Genomic DNA, 18,239 nt, shown 5'->3' on the forward strand with positions numbered 1-18,239 from the left:
CACTAATCCTTTTGTAAGTTCTCAAGAATCTGGAGTGTCCTCCTAGTATGGAATCATGGAACGTGTGTAGTAGCCAAGGAATGAGAGAGGAGTGTCGTGATAGCACTACCCTTCATTTATATAACAGCTCCTCATTACTCCACTAGTACTTTCCTCCTTGGTTCACCCCTTTTTTAGCTCTACTATAATTATCTGGAGTTCTTGATCGTTCTCAACTTCCTTCTCTATAAGTTCTACGTCAACAATGCTCGTTGTCGTCATTGTGTTCAACTCCACAGTTTGATCTTTCCTTAAGAGTGCATCAGCGGCTTTATTCTGCAAACCCGGTTAGTATAATATCTCGAAATCATACCTCAAGAGTTTAGTTAACCATTTCTAGAATGAGGTTGAACTTCCCTTTGTTCCAACCAGAATTTCAGAGCTTTCTGATCTAAAATAATAGTGAATTTCCTCACCAGTAGGTAGTGCCTCCATTTCTGCACTGAGAGAACAACTGCCATGAGTTCCCGTTCATATATGGACTTAACTTGAGCTCTTGAGGAAAGAGCTCAAGTTTCTGACTGAAGAATGTTATAGGGTGTCCTTGTGACAACAGCGCTCCTAAGCCTACTCCTGAAGTATCAGTCTCAATTGTAAATGGATGTGACCAATCAGGCAGTGCTAACACTGGTATGGTCATCATTGCTAATTTCAGTTGTTCAAAAGTTGCTATGGCTTCCTCATTCCACTTGAACGCGTTCTTCTGAATTAACTTAGTTAAGGGCGCGGCAATCTCCCCATAACTCTTCACAAACCTTCGATAATATCCGGTCAGCCCTAGAAATCCCCTCAGCCCAGTTATGTCCTTCGGTTGTGGCCAATTAATCATGCTTCGAGTCTTTTCCTCATCAGCTTCGACTCCTCTACTGGAAATCATGTGCCTCAAATACTGAACTTGGGAGTGGGCTATTACACATTTGTTTCTATTTGCAAATAGTTGATCATCCCTCAATATGGCAAATACCATCCCCATATGTTTCATATGCTCGTCTATATTAACACTATAAACTAAAATATCATTAAAAAAAGACAAGAACACATCTTCTGAGGAAAGGTTTGAATATTTGGTTCATCAAAGATTGGAAGGTGGCCGGAGCATTAGTGAGACCAAAAGGCATCACTAAGAATTCGTAGTGCCCTTCGTGCGTGCGAAAAGTTGTCTTCTCCACATCTTCCCCCTTCATTCTTATCTGATGATATCCAGATTTAAGATCTAATTTAGAGAATAATGTCGCCCCATGTAGTTCATCTAGGAGTTCTTCAATCACCGAAATGGGGAATTTGTCGGCCACGGTTACTTGATTCAGTTTACGGTAGTCTACATAGAATCTCCATCCATATCCTTCTTCTTCACCAATAGTACTGGGCTAGAGTAAGGGCTGTGACTTGGCCGAATCACCCCTGCTTGTAGCATTTCTATCACCAGTTTTTCAATCTCTTCTTTTTGTACATGTCCATACTTATATGGTCGAACATTGATTGGTCTGTGATCGGGTAAAGTCAAAATGCAGTGGTCTACGGTTCTCTTGGGAGGTAAACCTATTGGTAGCCTAAATATGTACGTGTATTGATTGAGTAATTGTTGAACCATGGGTAATCCTTCATCATCTCCTTTTAACTCACTTTCTGTTTCATATTCCTCTTCCCATTCAACTTCATAATTTTGCAATTCTAAAAGAAATCATCGGTCGCCTGATTGCCATGTTTTTTCTATGGTCCTCAACGAACATTCTGACTTGATGAGGGAAGGGTCCCCTCAGTGTTATTCTTCTTCCTTTTTTCCAAAATGTCATGGTTAGGGATGGTCAATGCACCTTCATGGTTCCTGTCGAATCAAGTCATTGCATCCCTAAAAGTCTACATTTCCCAGTTCCACCGCAAGAAGTCAGCTATGACTGTTAACTCCTTCAATTTCACTTTTACCCTCTTACATATTCCTTTTCCTTCGCAACGGGTGCTGTCTTCAATGGTTACTCCAAATTGGGTTCTTGGATCAATGCCCAACCGCAGTTCTTCCACCAACACTTGACTGATAAAATTATTGGTCGCACTGCTATCAATAAGGAGTATTACCTCTCTTCCATTCATTTGTCCTTTCAATTTCATAGTTCCTTTGGACGTAACTACCGTGATCACCCTTAATTCAATCTCAGCAATCTCATTCAAATCTAATTGATTCGGTTCTATCACTTCCTCTACCTCATCCTCTGTGGTCGCTTCCTTTTCGTTACTCTCTTCCTCATTCAATATAAGTAGCATCAACTCTCTTTTTTCTCTGACCTTGCATTTATGGCCGAGTGAATATTTTTCATTACACCTGAAACACAGCCCTTTATCAAGCTTCGCTGTGTCTGAAAGCCTATTTACTGGAGGATCATTTTTTTGGTAACCCCTTTTACCGGAATGGTTATCTGTTTCATGGCAAACTCTGCCGTCTTTTGTTCAACCTTCTCATTCTTACCTTGAATCTTGCCTGTGTTCTCACTTCTTTTGGGCTCAATCCTACTCAATTCATCCATAGCCAGTTGTAAGGCTAGATTTCTATCATTCACCAGTTGAGCTTCCTTCATACACTCCTCTAAAGTTCGAGGGTGTCTACTAATCACTTATGCTTGTAATGCGGCTCGAGACCCGTCAAAACGCGTCCTGTAGTACACTTTCGGCCATGTCAGGGAGTGGAGCTGAATATGTAACGAACTTCTTAACAAAATCGCTATAGGATCCTTCTTGCTTGATACGGATCAGTCTTGCCCCTAAGCTATGTTGTTCGGTGTCATTGAAAAAATCAAACATCCTTCCTTTCAAGTCCTCCCATGATTCCACCCTCTTTCGGTGGTGGCTCCACCTATACCAATCTACTTCCTCTTGTCCAAAACTCACAACTGCTACCTTGACCTTCTTCGCTTCAGGTAAGTTATTAATCTCAAAGAAGTGTTCCGCCCGGTAAGCCTAGGATTCGGGATTCACCCTTGTAAACATTGGCATTTACAGCTTCTTGTATTTACTTCGGTCCACGTTACCTCCACTATTCTCTGCAGTCGTCTCTGTATCCTCGAGCTTCTCTTTAAGTTTCAACATCGGACCTTCAGCAGTCCTAGCCTCTTCTCTTCTTTTGTAACTGTGGTTTTCTCGCAGTTCATCAGCCATTCGATCCATCAACTTCTTCATCTCCAGCATCATCTCCTTTAAACCCATAATTTCTTTTTCAGTCCCATCTACCCGTTCCTCTATTTGTTGCTGAGCAATGAGGCGCATGACCACCCCCAGTGTGGTGGCTCTAATACCAAATGTAAGGATTCTACTTGACTCACACAAATATTACACCCTCACAATGGCAAAACAGAGGCAGCACTCAGTAATCTTTATTTATATATAGGCTAAAACAGTTACACTAGTCACAATATCCAAAACAGTAAAGAACATACCCAACTTCCTTTTGGGATAGCTAAATACCCTCTCCAGGCTATGGCAGCCGACTTGACAAAGGATAAAATAAAACCTACCTATCCAATCCCTAAAAGACCTATTTATATACCTTCTCTCATCATTCTTTCATTTATGTGCCTGGCCCCACTCGCACAATCCTTTTCTATCATTCCGTCGTCATTAATTGTTTGTTCATTTACCTTTCTGCCCCTCCTTTTATATGTGTGAATGATTGGGGGTCTTACAGAATGATGGAAAGGGATCGTGCGAGTGGGGCCCATGCGTAGGAATGAAAGATTGATGTAAGGAGGTATATAAATATATCTTTTCGAGATTGGGTAGGTAGGTTTTATTTTCTTTATGTCAAGTCAACTGCCATAGCCTGGGAGGATATTCAGTTATCACAAAAGGAAGCTAGGTATGTTCTTTACTGTTTATCTTGTTATTTTGGATATTGTGACTAGTGTAATCTTTTGGCTTATACATAAATAAAGTTTAGCAGAGTGTTGTCTCTGTTTTGCCATTTTGTGTGTGGAAATATTTGTGTGTGTTTAGTAGAGTCGTTACAGAGTCATGTAACAAATTATGATTACACAGGGATAGGTGATGGCTAAGATGCATATAAGGATTTTCCTTTCAAGAATATCGAGGAAAGGAATTCCATAAGAACAATATAATTTAAAGGTATCATTCCAAGCGTCTAATTTAGGCTCTAATCTAGCAGACTGACTAAGTTATAAATTAAAAGCGGTAAAGAGTTAACGTGGAAACCTAAGTACTAGGAGAAAACCACAACCTAACTTTCTTATTATTATCTCATATGAACAAAAGATACAAAGGAGAAAAAAAAAATAAACAAGTTTAAGATAAAAAAGAAGAGAATATTAGGGTTAATCTTTCCTTGGGCTTAAAGCCCATTAATTCTAACATTATATATCTAGTATCAGGAAGACAGCGTACCTATAACTTCTTCAACTTGAACAGGAATAAAGTGGGCCTGTAAGAGGTTGAGATGCATACATGCAAATCAGTTACAGCTGAGAGTGACTAAAGAGGCAATTGTTTTGTGAAGAATAATAATGTTTACACTGTTAGGCTTCTTCAAGCAATCAAATCTTCTGCCAGCTTCTGAGAATCTCAACCAACCCATCACCAACCTATAAAAAAGTGACTATGTCAAGATTCAGTTCTTAAATTTCTTCCTCAATGAAAATGTCAAGATTCAGTTCCTAATTTTCTTCGACAAGGAAAACAGATTGCAGCACTAAGAGGATATTTAACAGAATCTAATGGTATAGAAAACCCTGACGTGGGTATCAACCCACAAGGAAAACAGCTTCTGAGAATATGTTTTCCTCGATACTTACCCATTACCAACAGAAACCTGAGAAAATACAAGTTTAAATGTCAGAAACAGACATAAACTATATGATTAAAAGAAGAATGCAATTGATCGGCAAGAGTATCTTCCTAATTCAACACCTAATAGTGATGCAAGACAACAAGAAACGATTGTGCATTTATTTTATCAAAGAACAGGCTTTTGTGGCACGCAGCCAACCCTGAATACTATACTGAGATTGGATCCCACATGAACCAATATAATCATGGAGGAAAAGAAGATATGTAAATTGGAGCCAAAGTAAAATGAAGTGCAGCACCAACCACATTCAGATTATGCCGGCTACATTGCAAAAGAATGCAGATGTCGTTGATTGCCCGGTCAACAACTGACTGATCTGAAAAATATTCATCATTATATGAGGAAGTCAATGTCATTAAGCTCTGGTGTACAATAACCAAGCAAAACAAGGAAAGGTTCAGAAAATCTCCTGCCACGAACTTGATGAAATCATAAATTTGAAGGATATGTTGAAATTCAAATTTTCTGAACAGGCATGCAAATTAATTGTTGTAAGATGTTGCATCTTAGAACATAATTGCGGGTTTGATTACCTGTAAATATAGAGGGATGCATATAATATATATCTCTCTTTGAGCTATGTCTATTTTCTCCCAGAAGCTGCTGAATTATGAGTAGAACTCTAAGCAAGACATCTGATAGAACAAAATAATATCAAATACAAGTGTACTCTATAGTCTGTACAGATTATGATTTTGTAGTATCATTCATCGGAATAACTAATTCACCTAGTCTACGGACGTGGCTTTCCCTTTGAAGTGTTAGAACATCCTTCCCTTCAGATAAATTGAACCTACAACAACTGCATAAAAAATTAGCGAAAAATCATCTAAACGTCTCTTTTGGTACAAATATCGTTTTCAAAACACAAGTCCAATTTCAAGATAGTGTCATCTTCACATTCAAGAACTATAACTTTCTTGAAAAATAAAAATATTATGTCTAAAAACTAAAGAATGACTGAAAACTAGGTCATAAACATAAAATGCATTTGAGTTAAGAATTGAGATTGAGCAGTGACTTTTGAAAATGACAAATCATAGCTAAACTATGCAACTCTGCTTCAAGTTCTAGAGATATATTCGCATCTGAAGTAACACTGATTTTCTGCTGGTATTTTGTGAGCGACTACTGATTTGGCCTTCGACACGATCCAATAGACCCGGTAGTAGATAAATAATCGAAAACTATAGAAATTTTTCGCACGAATAGGGAAATGAATATTCGTAGTCTAGTAAAGCACTTAATAACATTGTAGATCATGAACTTTATTTGGTTACCAATTCGAAGATTCAAAAGATTGGAAGCAAAATATTCTATACAGAAAATTACGAACCAGTTTTCAAGGGAATTGGAGCAGTAACTTTTGAATCGATCGATGGCGATCATCCTGGAGCTTCCATTGCTCAGTTCGACGATCATAGATCTCGTTAGCTCTGCAAAAGATTGTATTGGAAAACGGAAAGAAAATAGCAACGACGAAACAGAAATCAACTGGAATGAATATGAGAATCAGAAAAATCAATGGAATTGCGACCTGTGATTTTTCTCATTACTTCAATTCTCTCCAAGCTTCCTCGGTTTCCCTCCATTTTTCTTCGATGCGATTGGTTTTGAAGTGGCCTGTGGGTGTACGCATTAGTTTAGGGGGAAAAGAGTGAAAAAACTTGGGGAATGGTCAAAAATAGGCCAAACGTAGGCCAAAAATGGGGTAAAAAAAGAGTTTTAGAATTGGTATTAAAAAAGTTGAGATTTATGATAAATTTGGGGTGAAATGACGAAAATATTCTTATTTAATTTCTTCTTTCCTCTTTTCTTCAACCTAAAAACAGAACAACGCTAAAAAAACGTAAACTTGAACCTCCCGCTTTTGAACTCATTCGCTTATACAGTTCCTTCAACTTGGTGCCTCTAGTGAACGTCTCTTCTCTTCCATCCATTTCTTCTCCACTTCCATCCATTTCTTCTCCACGACTCTCCACTCTTTTCCGATTTCAAATTTTTTACCGAACCTCTCCATTTCTTCTCCACGGGTCTCTGTTTTAGTTTCGACTTCAACTCTGGTGAACGCTTCTCCACTCCTTTCCGATTTCAGCTTTGTTTTCACCGGACCTCTCCATTTCTTCTCCACTCCTCTCCGTTGGCAGTGTCGTATCCATCATCTTTGAAGTCAAGTGAGTAATAAAATCTGAGTTTTTTTTTATAAATCATTTTTTTTAAGTTGTCTGTTGAAATATGAGTTTTTTGTTGGGCACATTTTAGATATATCATTAAATTTGTAGAGAAGAAATGCATATGTCGTACAGGCACACACACATAGAGAGTCGTAGGAACATGAATTCCGTTTAGAATGCATGTTTAACTAGTTTACAGAGCTTTAATGGTTTAGGGTTAACAATTTTATTAGACTTGGCAAATAATAACCTTGAATTGTTTATCTCGCACCTACCAAAATTTGAGTAGAAGTTTCAAGAGGAGAGTGCTACCCTTCCTAAACCGTTTAGAATGCATGTTTAGCTAGTTTACTGGGCTTTAAGAGTTTAGGGTTAGCAATTTTATTAGACTTAGCAAGTAATAGCCTTGAATTTTTTATCTCGCGCCTATCTCACACCTACCAAAATTTTAGTAGAAGTTTCAAGATGAGAGTGCTACCCTTCCTAAACCGTTTAGAATGCATGTTTAGCTAGTTTACTGGGCTTTAAGAGTTTTAGCTAGTTTATTGGGCTTTAAGAGTTTAGGGTTAGCAATTTTATTAGACTTAACAAGTAATAGCCTTGAATTTTTTATCTCGCACCTACCAAAATTTGAGTAGAAGTTTCAAGATGAGAGTGTATCCATATTTAATAAGTCTCTTATGCAATTATATTTGATTTGTTTATTTTTTATGCAGGCTTCAGTATGACTTCGACATCAACTGACGGTCTCATGTATAAGATTGACCATTCTCATCATTTTCATGCTATAGTAAGCAGTTTACATCATTTAGAAAATAGTACGCGTAATATAAAGGCAAAATTGAAACCGGATCGATTAACATTTGATATTTGTCTTATTGTCTTATTGTATTTCGGTCTAACATAAATACATATACATGCATGTGGACTTTTTTTCTTTCCAGCAATTATTAGTTGCGAAGTGGCATGAATACCAATAATGTATTAAAGAGAATCGACCATTTCACTGGAAGGAGGAGTATCGATTGGTTGACTATGTTGTCGGATCAAAAGAAGACTTTCAAGATCCTTGGGCGAATGTTGATTACATTTACTCTTCATTCAATATCCATGGTAATCATTGGATTCTATTATGCTTTGGACTTGGTCAGTTGTCAAGTTAAGCTTATTTCTATGATGAAAGATGCTTTTATCCCCTCCCCAAAGAATATCATTAGCATATTTATGTTAATTCAATTTCTGCTAACTAATTCTTGCATAGCATACTGGTTTGATAATTAAAGTAAAGTTTCTGATCATGGAGGTTTTCAAGTTGTAATATGTATTTATGTTTTAGGTAGATTCCCAAACTTTGAAGAAACGCTGCAGTACTAAGGTAATTGAACGTTGTAAGGCAGAGCATTGAGGCTTACCAGAGCCAAGGTATCTTCTTCGGTAACAAGTAAGGATATGTCCTGATACTACCTTTCTTTTGTTATTGAAGTTTATTGTTCCTTCTCTCTTGTTTGGTGGTTGTAGCACCTATATTGATTTGTACTTCTGTTAATTAATTATAGTCCTTCTCTCTTGTTTGAGTAATTATTGTCTACCATTGTGTCAGCAAAGGCTTCCCGTGGAAATTTAGTTTGTTGTGTTGCATGTCCAAGATGATTTTTGTGATTTTAGTATTAGATACATAAAAGGGATTTTGCATCACCACATGAATGTACTATTTCTAAATATGAACCTACAATAACCCCAAATGAATACCGAATTAAATTTGGAAACAAGGCAGACTAGAGAGTGAGATGGAGAGTGTTTGTGTGTGCTTTAGAGTAGTTTTAAACACATTTTTTTAGGTTTGTTTAAGACTAAGTTTGTTTCACTTGCCATAAGACTAAGTTTGGTGTTAAAGTGCATTTTCACTCATTTTGAACTTTTTGTTAGTTTGTGAGTTACGAACTTACACTTAAGCATTGTTAGTTAATTTCAAACAACATTTTGTCAGTTTGTTGTGGAACTAAGTTTATTTAGACATTTGATTGACAGTGTTGGGCTCTCCAAGTGCTTTTTTCCACACTTTCTTGAAATTTTGGTAGGTTGTGAGTTACGAACTTACGCTCGAGTATTGTTTGGTCCATTTGAAAGCTTATACACATTTTGAACTCTTTTTAAGATAACTTGAAACTAAGTTCATTGCACTTACATACTTCGTTGCATGTTTAGGAGGTAAAAGTACCTTTTTCACACTTTTCAGCTACGAAATGTTTGGTAGGTTGTGAGTTACAAACTTACACTTAAGCATTAAAAGGTTATCCTGAAAATTCAAGTGATACTTACACACGTTTTGAATACATTTTAGGTTAGATTGAGTTTGATGCACATGGTTGTCATTTTTGGTCTTGAAATGCTGTTTTCAACCTGTTTGGTAGATTATGAGTTAAGAACTTACACTTAGAACTTGCTAACATCGTTTGAAACATCTCAAGTAATACCATAAAGCAACTTTGGAGCACGTTTTAGGTTGGTTTGCATTAAGTATGTTTAACATGCATAATTGATTGACATTTTAGGACACAAAACGCATTTTCACTCATTTGAAATATTTGTTAGTTTGTGAAATTACGGAACGTGACACTTAAGCATGATTAGAGAATTTCAAACAACATTTTGTGAGTTTGGCTGGAACTAAGTTTGTTTAGACATTTTGATTGACATGTTGGGTCTCCAAATAGATTTTTTCCTCACTTTTTGAAATTTTGGTAGGTTGTGAGTTACGAACTTACGCTAGAGTATTGTTTGGTCCATTAGAAAGCTTATGCACATGTTGAACTCTTTTTAAGATAACTTGAAACTAAGTTCATTGCACGTACATACTTCGTTGCCGTTTTGGGTCCTAAAGTACCTTTTCACACTTTTTGAAATATTGTAGATTCTGAGTTACAACTTACACTTAAGCATTACTTGGCTATTTTCCAAAATTCAAGTGATACTTACACACGTTTTGAATACAATTTGAGGTTAGATCGAGTTTGTTACACTTGGTTGTCATTTTGGGTCTTGAAATGCTTTTTTCAACCTTTTTGGTAGATTACGTATGTAACGAACTTACACTTAGGATTTGCTTGGTCGTTTTCAAAACTCAATGTAAGACATAGGCAAGTTTGAGCACAATTTAGGTTGGTTTGCATTAAGTTTGTTTCACGTGCAATAATTGGCTGTCATATTAGGTCTCAAAGTGCATTTTCACTCATTTTGAACTTTTTGTTAGTTTGTGAGTTACGAACTTACACTTAAGCATTGTTAGTTAATTTCAAACAACATTTTGTGTTTGTTTGGAACTAAGTTTGTTTAGACATTTGATTGACATGTTGGGTCTCCAAGTGCTTTTTTCCACACTTTTTGAAATTTTGGTAGGTTGTAGAGTTACGAACTTACGCTCGAGTATTGTTTGGTCCATTTGAAAGCTTATACACATTTTGAACTCTTTTTAAGATAACTTGAAACTAAGTTCATTGCACTTACATACTTCGTTGCCGTTTTGGGTCTTAAAGTCACCTTTTTCACACTTTTTGAAATTTTGGTAGGTTGTGAGTTACAAACTTACACTTAAGCATTACTTGGATTGTTTTGAAAATTCAAGTGATACTTACACACGTTTTGAATACATTTTAGGTTAGATTGAGTTTGTTGCACTTGGTTGTCATTTGTTGGTCTTGAAATGCTTTTTTCAACCTATTTTGGTAGATTATGAGTTACGAACTTACACTTAGGATTTGCTTGGTCGTTTTGAAAACTCAAGTAATACATAGGCACGTTTTGAGCACGTTTTAGGTTGGTTTGCATTAAGTTTGTTTCACTTGCATAATTGGTTGTCATTTTAGGTCTCAAAGTGCATTTTCACTCATTTTGAACTTTTTGTTAGTTTGTGAGTTACGAACTTACACTTAAGCATTGTTAGTTAATTTCAAACAACATTTTGTGTTTGTTTGGAACTAAGTTTGTTTAGACATTTTGATTGACATGTTGGGTCTCCAAGTGCTTTTTTCCACACTTTTTTGAAATTTTGGTAGGTTGTGAGTTACGAACTTACGCTCGAGTATTGTATTGGTCCATTTGAAAGCTTATACACATTTTGAACTCTTTTTAAGATAATCTTGAAACTAAGATTCATTGCACTTACATACTTCGTTGCCGTTTTGGGTCTTAAAGTACCTTTTTCACACTTTTTGAAATTTTGGTAGGTTGTGAGTTACAAAACTTACACTTAAGCATTACTTGGTTGTTTTGAAAATTCAAGTGATACTTACACACGTTTTGAATACATTTTAGGTTAGATTGAAGTATTGTTGCACTTGGTTGTCATTTTTGGTCTTGAAATGCTTTTTTCAACCTTTGTTGGTAGATTATGAGTTACGAACTTACACTTAGGATTTGCTTGGTCGTTTTGAAAACTCAAGTAATACATAGGCACGTTTTGAGCACGTTTTAGGTTGGTTTGCCATTAAGCTTTGTTGCACTTACACACTTGGTTGCCATTTTGGGTCTTGTAGTGCTTTTTTTACAATATTTGAACTTTTTTCCGTAGGTTATGAGTTACGAACCTACACGTAAGCTTTTTTAGGTCCTTTTGAAAGTTCAAGTGATACTTAGACACGTTTTGAACTCGTTTTAGGTTGGTTTGAAACTAAGTTTTAAACACATTTGATTGACATGTTGGGTCTGTGAAGTACTTTTTTCACACTTTTTGATAATTTTGGTAGGTTGTGAGTTACAAACTTACACTTAAGCATTGCTTGGTCATTTGAAAATTCAAGTGATACTTACACACGTTTTGAATTCACATTAAACGTAGATTGAGTTTGTTTGCACTTACACACTTGGTTCTCATTTTATGGTCTCGAAATGCTTTTTTCAAACTTTTTGTAGATTATGAGTTACGAACCTTACACTTAGGATTTGCTTGGTCGTTTTGAAAACTCAAGTAATACATAGGCACGTTTTGAGCACGTTTTAGGTTGGTTTGCCATTAAGTTTGTTGCCCACTTACACACTTGGTTGCCATTTTGGGTCTTGTTAGTGCTTTTTTTACAATCATTTGAACTTTTTTACGTAGGATTATGAGTTACGAACCTACACGTAAGCTTTTTTAGGTTGTTTTGAAAGTTACAAGTGATACTTAGACACGTTTTGAACTCGTTTTAGGTTGGTTTGAAACTAAGTTTTAAACACATTTGATTGACATGTTGGGTCTTGAAGTACTTTTATTCACACTTTTTGAAATTTTGGTAGGTTGTGAGTTACAAACTTACACTTAAGCATTGCTTGGTCGTTTGAAAATTCAAGTGATACTTACACACGTTTTGAATTCATTTTAGGTTAGATTGAGTTTGTTGCACTTACACAACTTGGTTGTCATTTTTGGTCTCGAAATGCTTTTTTCAACCTTTTTGCGTAGATTATGAGTTACGAACTTACACTTAGGATTTGCTTGGGCGTTGTTGAAATCTCAAGTAATACATGGACTACGTTTTGAGCACAGTTTTAGGTTGGTTTGCACTAAGTTTGTCTGCACTTACACACTTGGTTGCCATTTTGGGTCTTGTAGTGCTTTTTTCACAATATTGTGCAACTTTTTTCGTAGGTTATGAGTTACGAACCTACACGTAAGCTTTTTTAGGTCGTTTTGAAAGTTCAAGCTGATACTTAGACATGTTTTGAACTCGTTTTAGGTTGGTTTGAAACTAAGTTTCAAACACATTTGATTGTACCATGTTGGGATCTTGCAAGTACTTTTTACGTGTTATTGTGGCTTCGGTCGAGAGTGAAGAGTTTCCAATCAGAGTTTCCTACCAAAACACTTTCTAAGATTAAAGTAACTGAACAACTTCTGTAATTCTGCTCTCCAGAAAATACAGCCCCTCCACTTCCAGAAACTGATTAACCAACCCCCATCTTTCCTTCCATCTCTCCCTTTTAACCTCCCCCCTGTAACTAACTGTTGTCCCCACTAAGGTGGTTTCCACTCACCTCCAATTCCATCACCTGTGCACGTGCAATTCCACTTGTCTTTCTTCTGCTATATTGTATTGCAATTGGTGGTCTATCATTACTCTCCCTCTCCAAAGACACCTTGTTCTCAATGTGGGCAAATGAGGAAGCTTTTGTGTAAAATCATCACAATTCTCCCATGTAGCCTCATGAGGTGGTATTGCCTTTCCAACTAACAAGCACTTCCCACTTCTTTGTTGCCTGGATTTTTAGGATAGCCAAAATTGTCTGCTGCTAGTAACTCTTGAAATGTAGGAACATCATCAATTCCATATAGTTCGGTAAATGTCATTCCTCCCTCCATAAGCTCGACATTTTGTCAAGAAACCGTAATCAGATGGTGTCCATGTCTCCATCTATGTGTTACAGGACTCACTCTAGTCTTTGTCAAACTCGGGTCACCCCTTATAACAACATTCTTTTCATTTTGTATGAAAGTTAAAGTGAGTTTCCGCCAATCCACTTCAGTTACCCCCAATCGTGTGCAGCCATTGCATTCCAAGGACTGACATCACGATAGAACACTGATGTAGTGTTTACTATTATATTGACAATTCAAACACAACTTACAACATAAGCAAACCGTGAACCTCAGAAAATGAGTCACGTTACATATAATTCACAAACATCAAACAAAGAAAACCTCCTAATCCAAAATTCCAAACAACAAAATACTAATAAGCAAACCAGAATATAGAACACCAATCTTCTGCTTCCCCTGATCTTTCAAGGAGTATTGCAGACCTTTTCCTTCACTCCGCAAACTCACTTTAACAAAGAGGCAGCCACATTCTCAGGTACAGAAAATAAAGTAGGTAGTATGTAGGAAGGCTAACCAGAACTGAGTTGCATAAGGTTTGTCTTTCGCCTCTAGAGATGTTATATCTTTTCCACCTTTCAAGTTTCTTGTGAATTCGATCAATGACTGGTTGCCAAAAAGACTTTTGTCGAGGGTAGCCTCTCAAAGGGAGACCTAAATATATAATCGGAAGCTGGAATAAAAAAAGAAGAGTATCATCGACAAATTGAAGCAAAGGGAGGTGGATCAAGTCTTTGCCAACAAGGAAACCTTTCAAACTGGCTGTTAATATGAAGCTTGTTTATGATTTCTCCTAAAACCTCACTTACTAGGAGGAATAAAAAGGGGGAGAGGGGGTCCCCTTGACGGATACCTCTAGATGTTGTTATCCGACCTTCTAGGCTTACCATTGATGAAGACTGAATACTTTGGATTTTTTAGGCAGCCCATTATCCATGATATCCATTTGGAACTAAACTTTTTCAAAGATAAATTTTTTTTCTAAAAAGTTCCAATTCACCCTATCAAAGGCTTTTTCCAAGTCATAGTTTTAAAATCCATCCTTTTTTCCGTTTTGCCCTATAATCTTCCACGGCCTCGTTAGCAATTAATATTGGGTTAAGAATTTGCCTACCTTCAATAAAGGCGCTTTGAGTGGGGCTTATAATTGCATCCATAACTTGTTTTAGACGTTCAGATAAAACCTTTGCAACAACCTTGTATGCTAACGTAGTAAGGCTGATTGGACGGAAATCCTTGACTAGAGTCACATTCTCTTTTTTCTGCACTAAACAAATGAAGTTTTCTTGGATGCAAGCATTTAATCTTCCATTTATGTGGAAATCATACATTAGTGATTTGAAGATATCCTTGAAAATAGACCATTGGGTGATTAGGAACTTCACTATGAAGCCATCCGGGCCCGGAGCTTTATTGTTGCCAAGTGCCTTTAATGCCTTAAAGATCTCCTCCTCACTGAAAATTGGGTAACAAGAGCCTCATTCTGAATTGAGGAAACACAAGACCAATTACTGTTAATAGGGATGAATCTGTCCCCCGGAATTCTGGTATAAAGTGACTCAAAAAATTCCAGCACAAGACGTTGTCAATGTCGCGGAATGAAGTCGAGACAACCCCATCATCATTTTTTAATTCAGTTATGAGGTTCCTTCTTTTTTTCGCATTTAAAAAACCGGTGGAAGAAGCTCGTATTCTCATCACCCAAAGAAATGCCAATTGAGTTTACTCTTCTGAATAAAATTACGCTCTTCGTTTTGATAAATACTAAGTAATTCCGCTTGCAAAGCAGCTCTAGAATTCAACTCTTCTTGATTTGAATCCAATCAACTCAGCCACAGAATCATATTTTTCTAATTTTGACATCAAGGATTTCTCTGTTTTTTTTTACCTTAGCTTGCGCAGCAATATTCCAAGCTTTTACTGCCAATTTAACTGATCTCAACTGCTCATGAAGATATGAAACCAACCCATCCCTGGAAGTTAGAGTTGCTCACTATTTCAACAATAATCTGATTAGAATCACTGGACACCAACCAGCTGTTACAAAACCGAAAAGGAGAGGGACCCCAAAGAAAAGAACTAGCCTCCAAGAATAAAGGAAAGTATCCGAGAAGATGCGTGCTTTTCGAGAAACCCGAAGAATTTTCAAAACAAACATCCCACGTCTGATTTTATGAAGAATCTGTCTAATAATGATCTTCAACGAGAATTACCGTCTCTAGACCTAAGTGAACCTTCCATTTTGCAATGGAATTTCCATGAGAGAAACCATGTCAATAAACTTATTGAATCAATGACATTCCTCTAGTACTTCTGCCAAAAGGAAATCTTTCCCGGGCCCAACGAGTGATATTAAAATCCCCACCTATGCACCAGGCCACGACCGAACAATCAGCCAAGGAAGACAATTCGGGCCAAACCAATTTCCTTTCTCTGCAACCACAAGGGCCATAGACATTTGTGATCCAACAAACCTTTTTGCACAAAGTGAGGCATTTGATTGACAAAGAGAGGCGTCTTTTAATGACCTCTGTTACAGATATTTTACTGCTATCCCACATGGTAAGAATTCCCCCAGAAGATCCAACAGAAGCCACATAATCCCAGCCAATATCCTTAGAACTCCACAATGATTTTATAAAAGCCGAGTTCAAGGTGTCCTTAGATTCTTGAATCATGACTACAATTGTTGATGAATTTTTTAAGTGCTGCACGTTTAGATGAGTTGTAATATGCATTATGCATATATGTGGTTCCTGAGTTTGTATAAATATTATTTCTTATAGTGTCATTTAGTTTCTTTAAAATATTAATAATAATAAATATAAAAAACAGTTTCTTTTACGAAATTTTATACACTGTCCAACTTTTTACTGAATCAAACTCCAAAAATATGGTGAATCCAAAAATAATTAAAGAAATTGTAATGTATAACCAAATAACTTGTATATTTTGTGAATACAACATAGTTCTGATTTTTTTTTATCTTTACACTTATTTGTTTGTGGTGAAAAATTGTTTTATAAAGGATTAGGACTTTAGTGAAATAACTCTCAAATTCCCTAATGGATAGCCAGTTTTAATACTCCTAACGTATGCAACTTTAGTGGAATCTGGATGGATATTAATTGGAATAACTCCTAACGTCAAATAAAAAGCCTACATCATAAACTTCTTTTTAAAGGAACATGACTCTTTTAATTGGATAAACAAGTCCTCTGGACGGGGTCCATATGAGAAAAGAACTTCTAGAAAAGTTTGTTATCAATGATCTTTGTCAATATTCTTCCTTTGCAAAATGAACCAAAAATCTAGTGCAATATTCTTCGTACCTCCTACTCATCCTCTAGACTTGTTTATCCATTGAACAAAAACAAAGGCTCCATAAGATAGGGTATTTTTGGGATATTGCCTACAATCAAGCGAAAATCTATCTATATATTTTTTTGTGCCCAACTACTTCTATCTTAGATTTTTATCTTTCTATATATTCTCATTTACAAAGATCAAGCCTAGGTCTTGAACTTTTTCCATAAGAAGTGGAATCCTCTACTAGAGGTGCTGAGAACGATAATGTACGAGTCAGTCCGTGAAAAACTCACAACTGCTACGTGGGCTTCTTCATCCTAATCGAATTTGCGGAAATTCCATCATCTATCCCATGAAAGGGAAATAGAATTGATTATGTATAATAATGAGTTACTTTGAAAGGAGTGCAAAAGAAAGGCAGAGGAGAAAAGGCGAGACCAAAAGCTTTACCGTCTTCTTTTGGAGCAGGAAGCCTCATTCCTTCTTATTTCCTTTTATTCATTCCCAGTTTCAGCTCTTCTTGCTAAGGATGGATCACTCTTTCATTCATGAGGTAATTAGATAAGTGGCTTAAAAGGAGAAATAGATAGTCGAAATACCGTAGGTATTAGCTCAAATTCAGAAATGCAAGGTTTTGACTCCCTCGCTCCTATGCCTTCCTATGCCTTTCATCCTAAAGTTTCTGAAACTTCCTTTTATTTCCAGGTAGACTTTTGAGAGCAGGAAGACAACTAATCATGCTGGTTGGAGTCTCCAACGAGTATCTGGATCTCCCCTCCTCCTCAAACCTTTTTTCTTAAATGCGCTTCTCACGCATATTGAATTGTGCCTCTTGGCACTACCCATAATGATCCTTCTCATTATTTAAGTGCATTTGAACCTTCTAAGCTCGATCTCTTGTGATAAATGGACATGATACCTTCTTACAGAAAGACAATTGTACCAGTTTGTAATTAGGTTCTGCGTTGAAGACCTTATTTGTAAAGCTCTCTAGAAAATAGATTGAAAACGAAGTGAAAGAATTTCATTTTGATGCTTCACTCAATTTTTTGGAGGTTTCGAAAAAGAACTGAAGGGGTACGATCGACACTACGGGGTGTGGCTCATGGTTGGTTAAGCTAGTGGCTATCTCATTGCTTATGAGAATTTCACATTCATACTCTTCAGAAAGGTTTTCTCGTATTTGGCATCCAACCTGAATGGACATCTAGAATGGTTAATAATTTCTTCATGCCTTGCTTAGCTTCTTCCTGATTCCCAAACTAACGACACAAAGGCAAGGAAAAGAGGTGTGAAAATATATTGATAGTCGCGGCAAAGGTTGAGGTCTCAAGAATCTTCCCCTAATCTCATCTACTCTATGGTTGTCCTATATTCATGTATATCAAGAAAAGCTAAAAGATAGACACCCATTCACTTTATATTAGTGTACATAAAGTCAAATTATTCGATCTGACATTCTTCCATTTCCTAAAGTCCTAAAAACAAGGTGCGTGCAGACGCGAGGTTCTAATTGATC

At 36.6% G+C, this 18,239-nt stretch overlaps 1 protein-coding gene across 12 annotated transcripts in view; it reads right to left on the reverse strand.

The window, feature by feature from the left end:
* Positions 1-18,239, reverse strand: part of LOC116406416 (meiotic recombination protein SPO11-1-like) — a 46,425-nt gene that overhangs the window by 22,161 nt on the left and 6,025 nt on the right. For 10 of the 12 annotated variants that reach the window (XM_031890130.1, XM_031890127.1, XM_031890128.1 and 7 more), the window contains 8 exons: positions 6,426-6,511; positions 6,225-6,324; positions 5,617-5,690; positions 5,422-5,523; positions 5,131-5,204; positions 4,833-4,849; positions 4,553-4,622; positions 4,426-4,462 (listed from right to left, as the gene is read on the reverse strand). In XM_031890130.1, coding sequence (XP_031745990.1) covers positions 4,426-4,462; positions 4,553-4,622; positions 4,833-4,849; positions 5,131-5,204; positions 5,422-5,523; positions 5,617-5,690; positions 6,225-6,324; positions 6,426-6,511 — 560 coding nt within the window. Of the gene's footprint in view, positions 1-4,425; positions 4,463-4,552; positions 4,623-4,832; positions 4,850-5,130; positions 5,205-5,421; positions 5,524-5,616; positions 5,691-6,224; positions 6,325-6,425; positions 6,512-6,749; positions 6,891-18,239 lie in introns of those variants that run through there. The other 2 variants (XM_031890126.1, XM_031890124.1) reach the window with 2 other exon arrangements.

The sequence above is a fragment of the Cucumis sativus genome, unplaced genomic scaffold (assembly GCF_000004075.3).
Source record: "Cucumis sativus cultivar 9930 unplaced genomic scaffold, Cucumber_9930_V3 scaffold99, whole genome shotgun sequence".
NCBI lineage: Eukaryota > Viridiplantae > Streptophyta > Magnoliopsida > Cucurbitales > Cucurbitaceae > Cucumis > Cucumis sativus.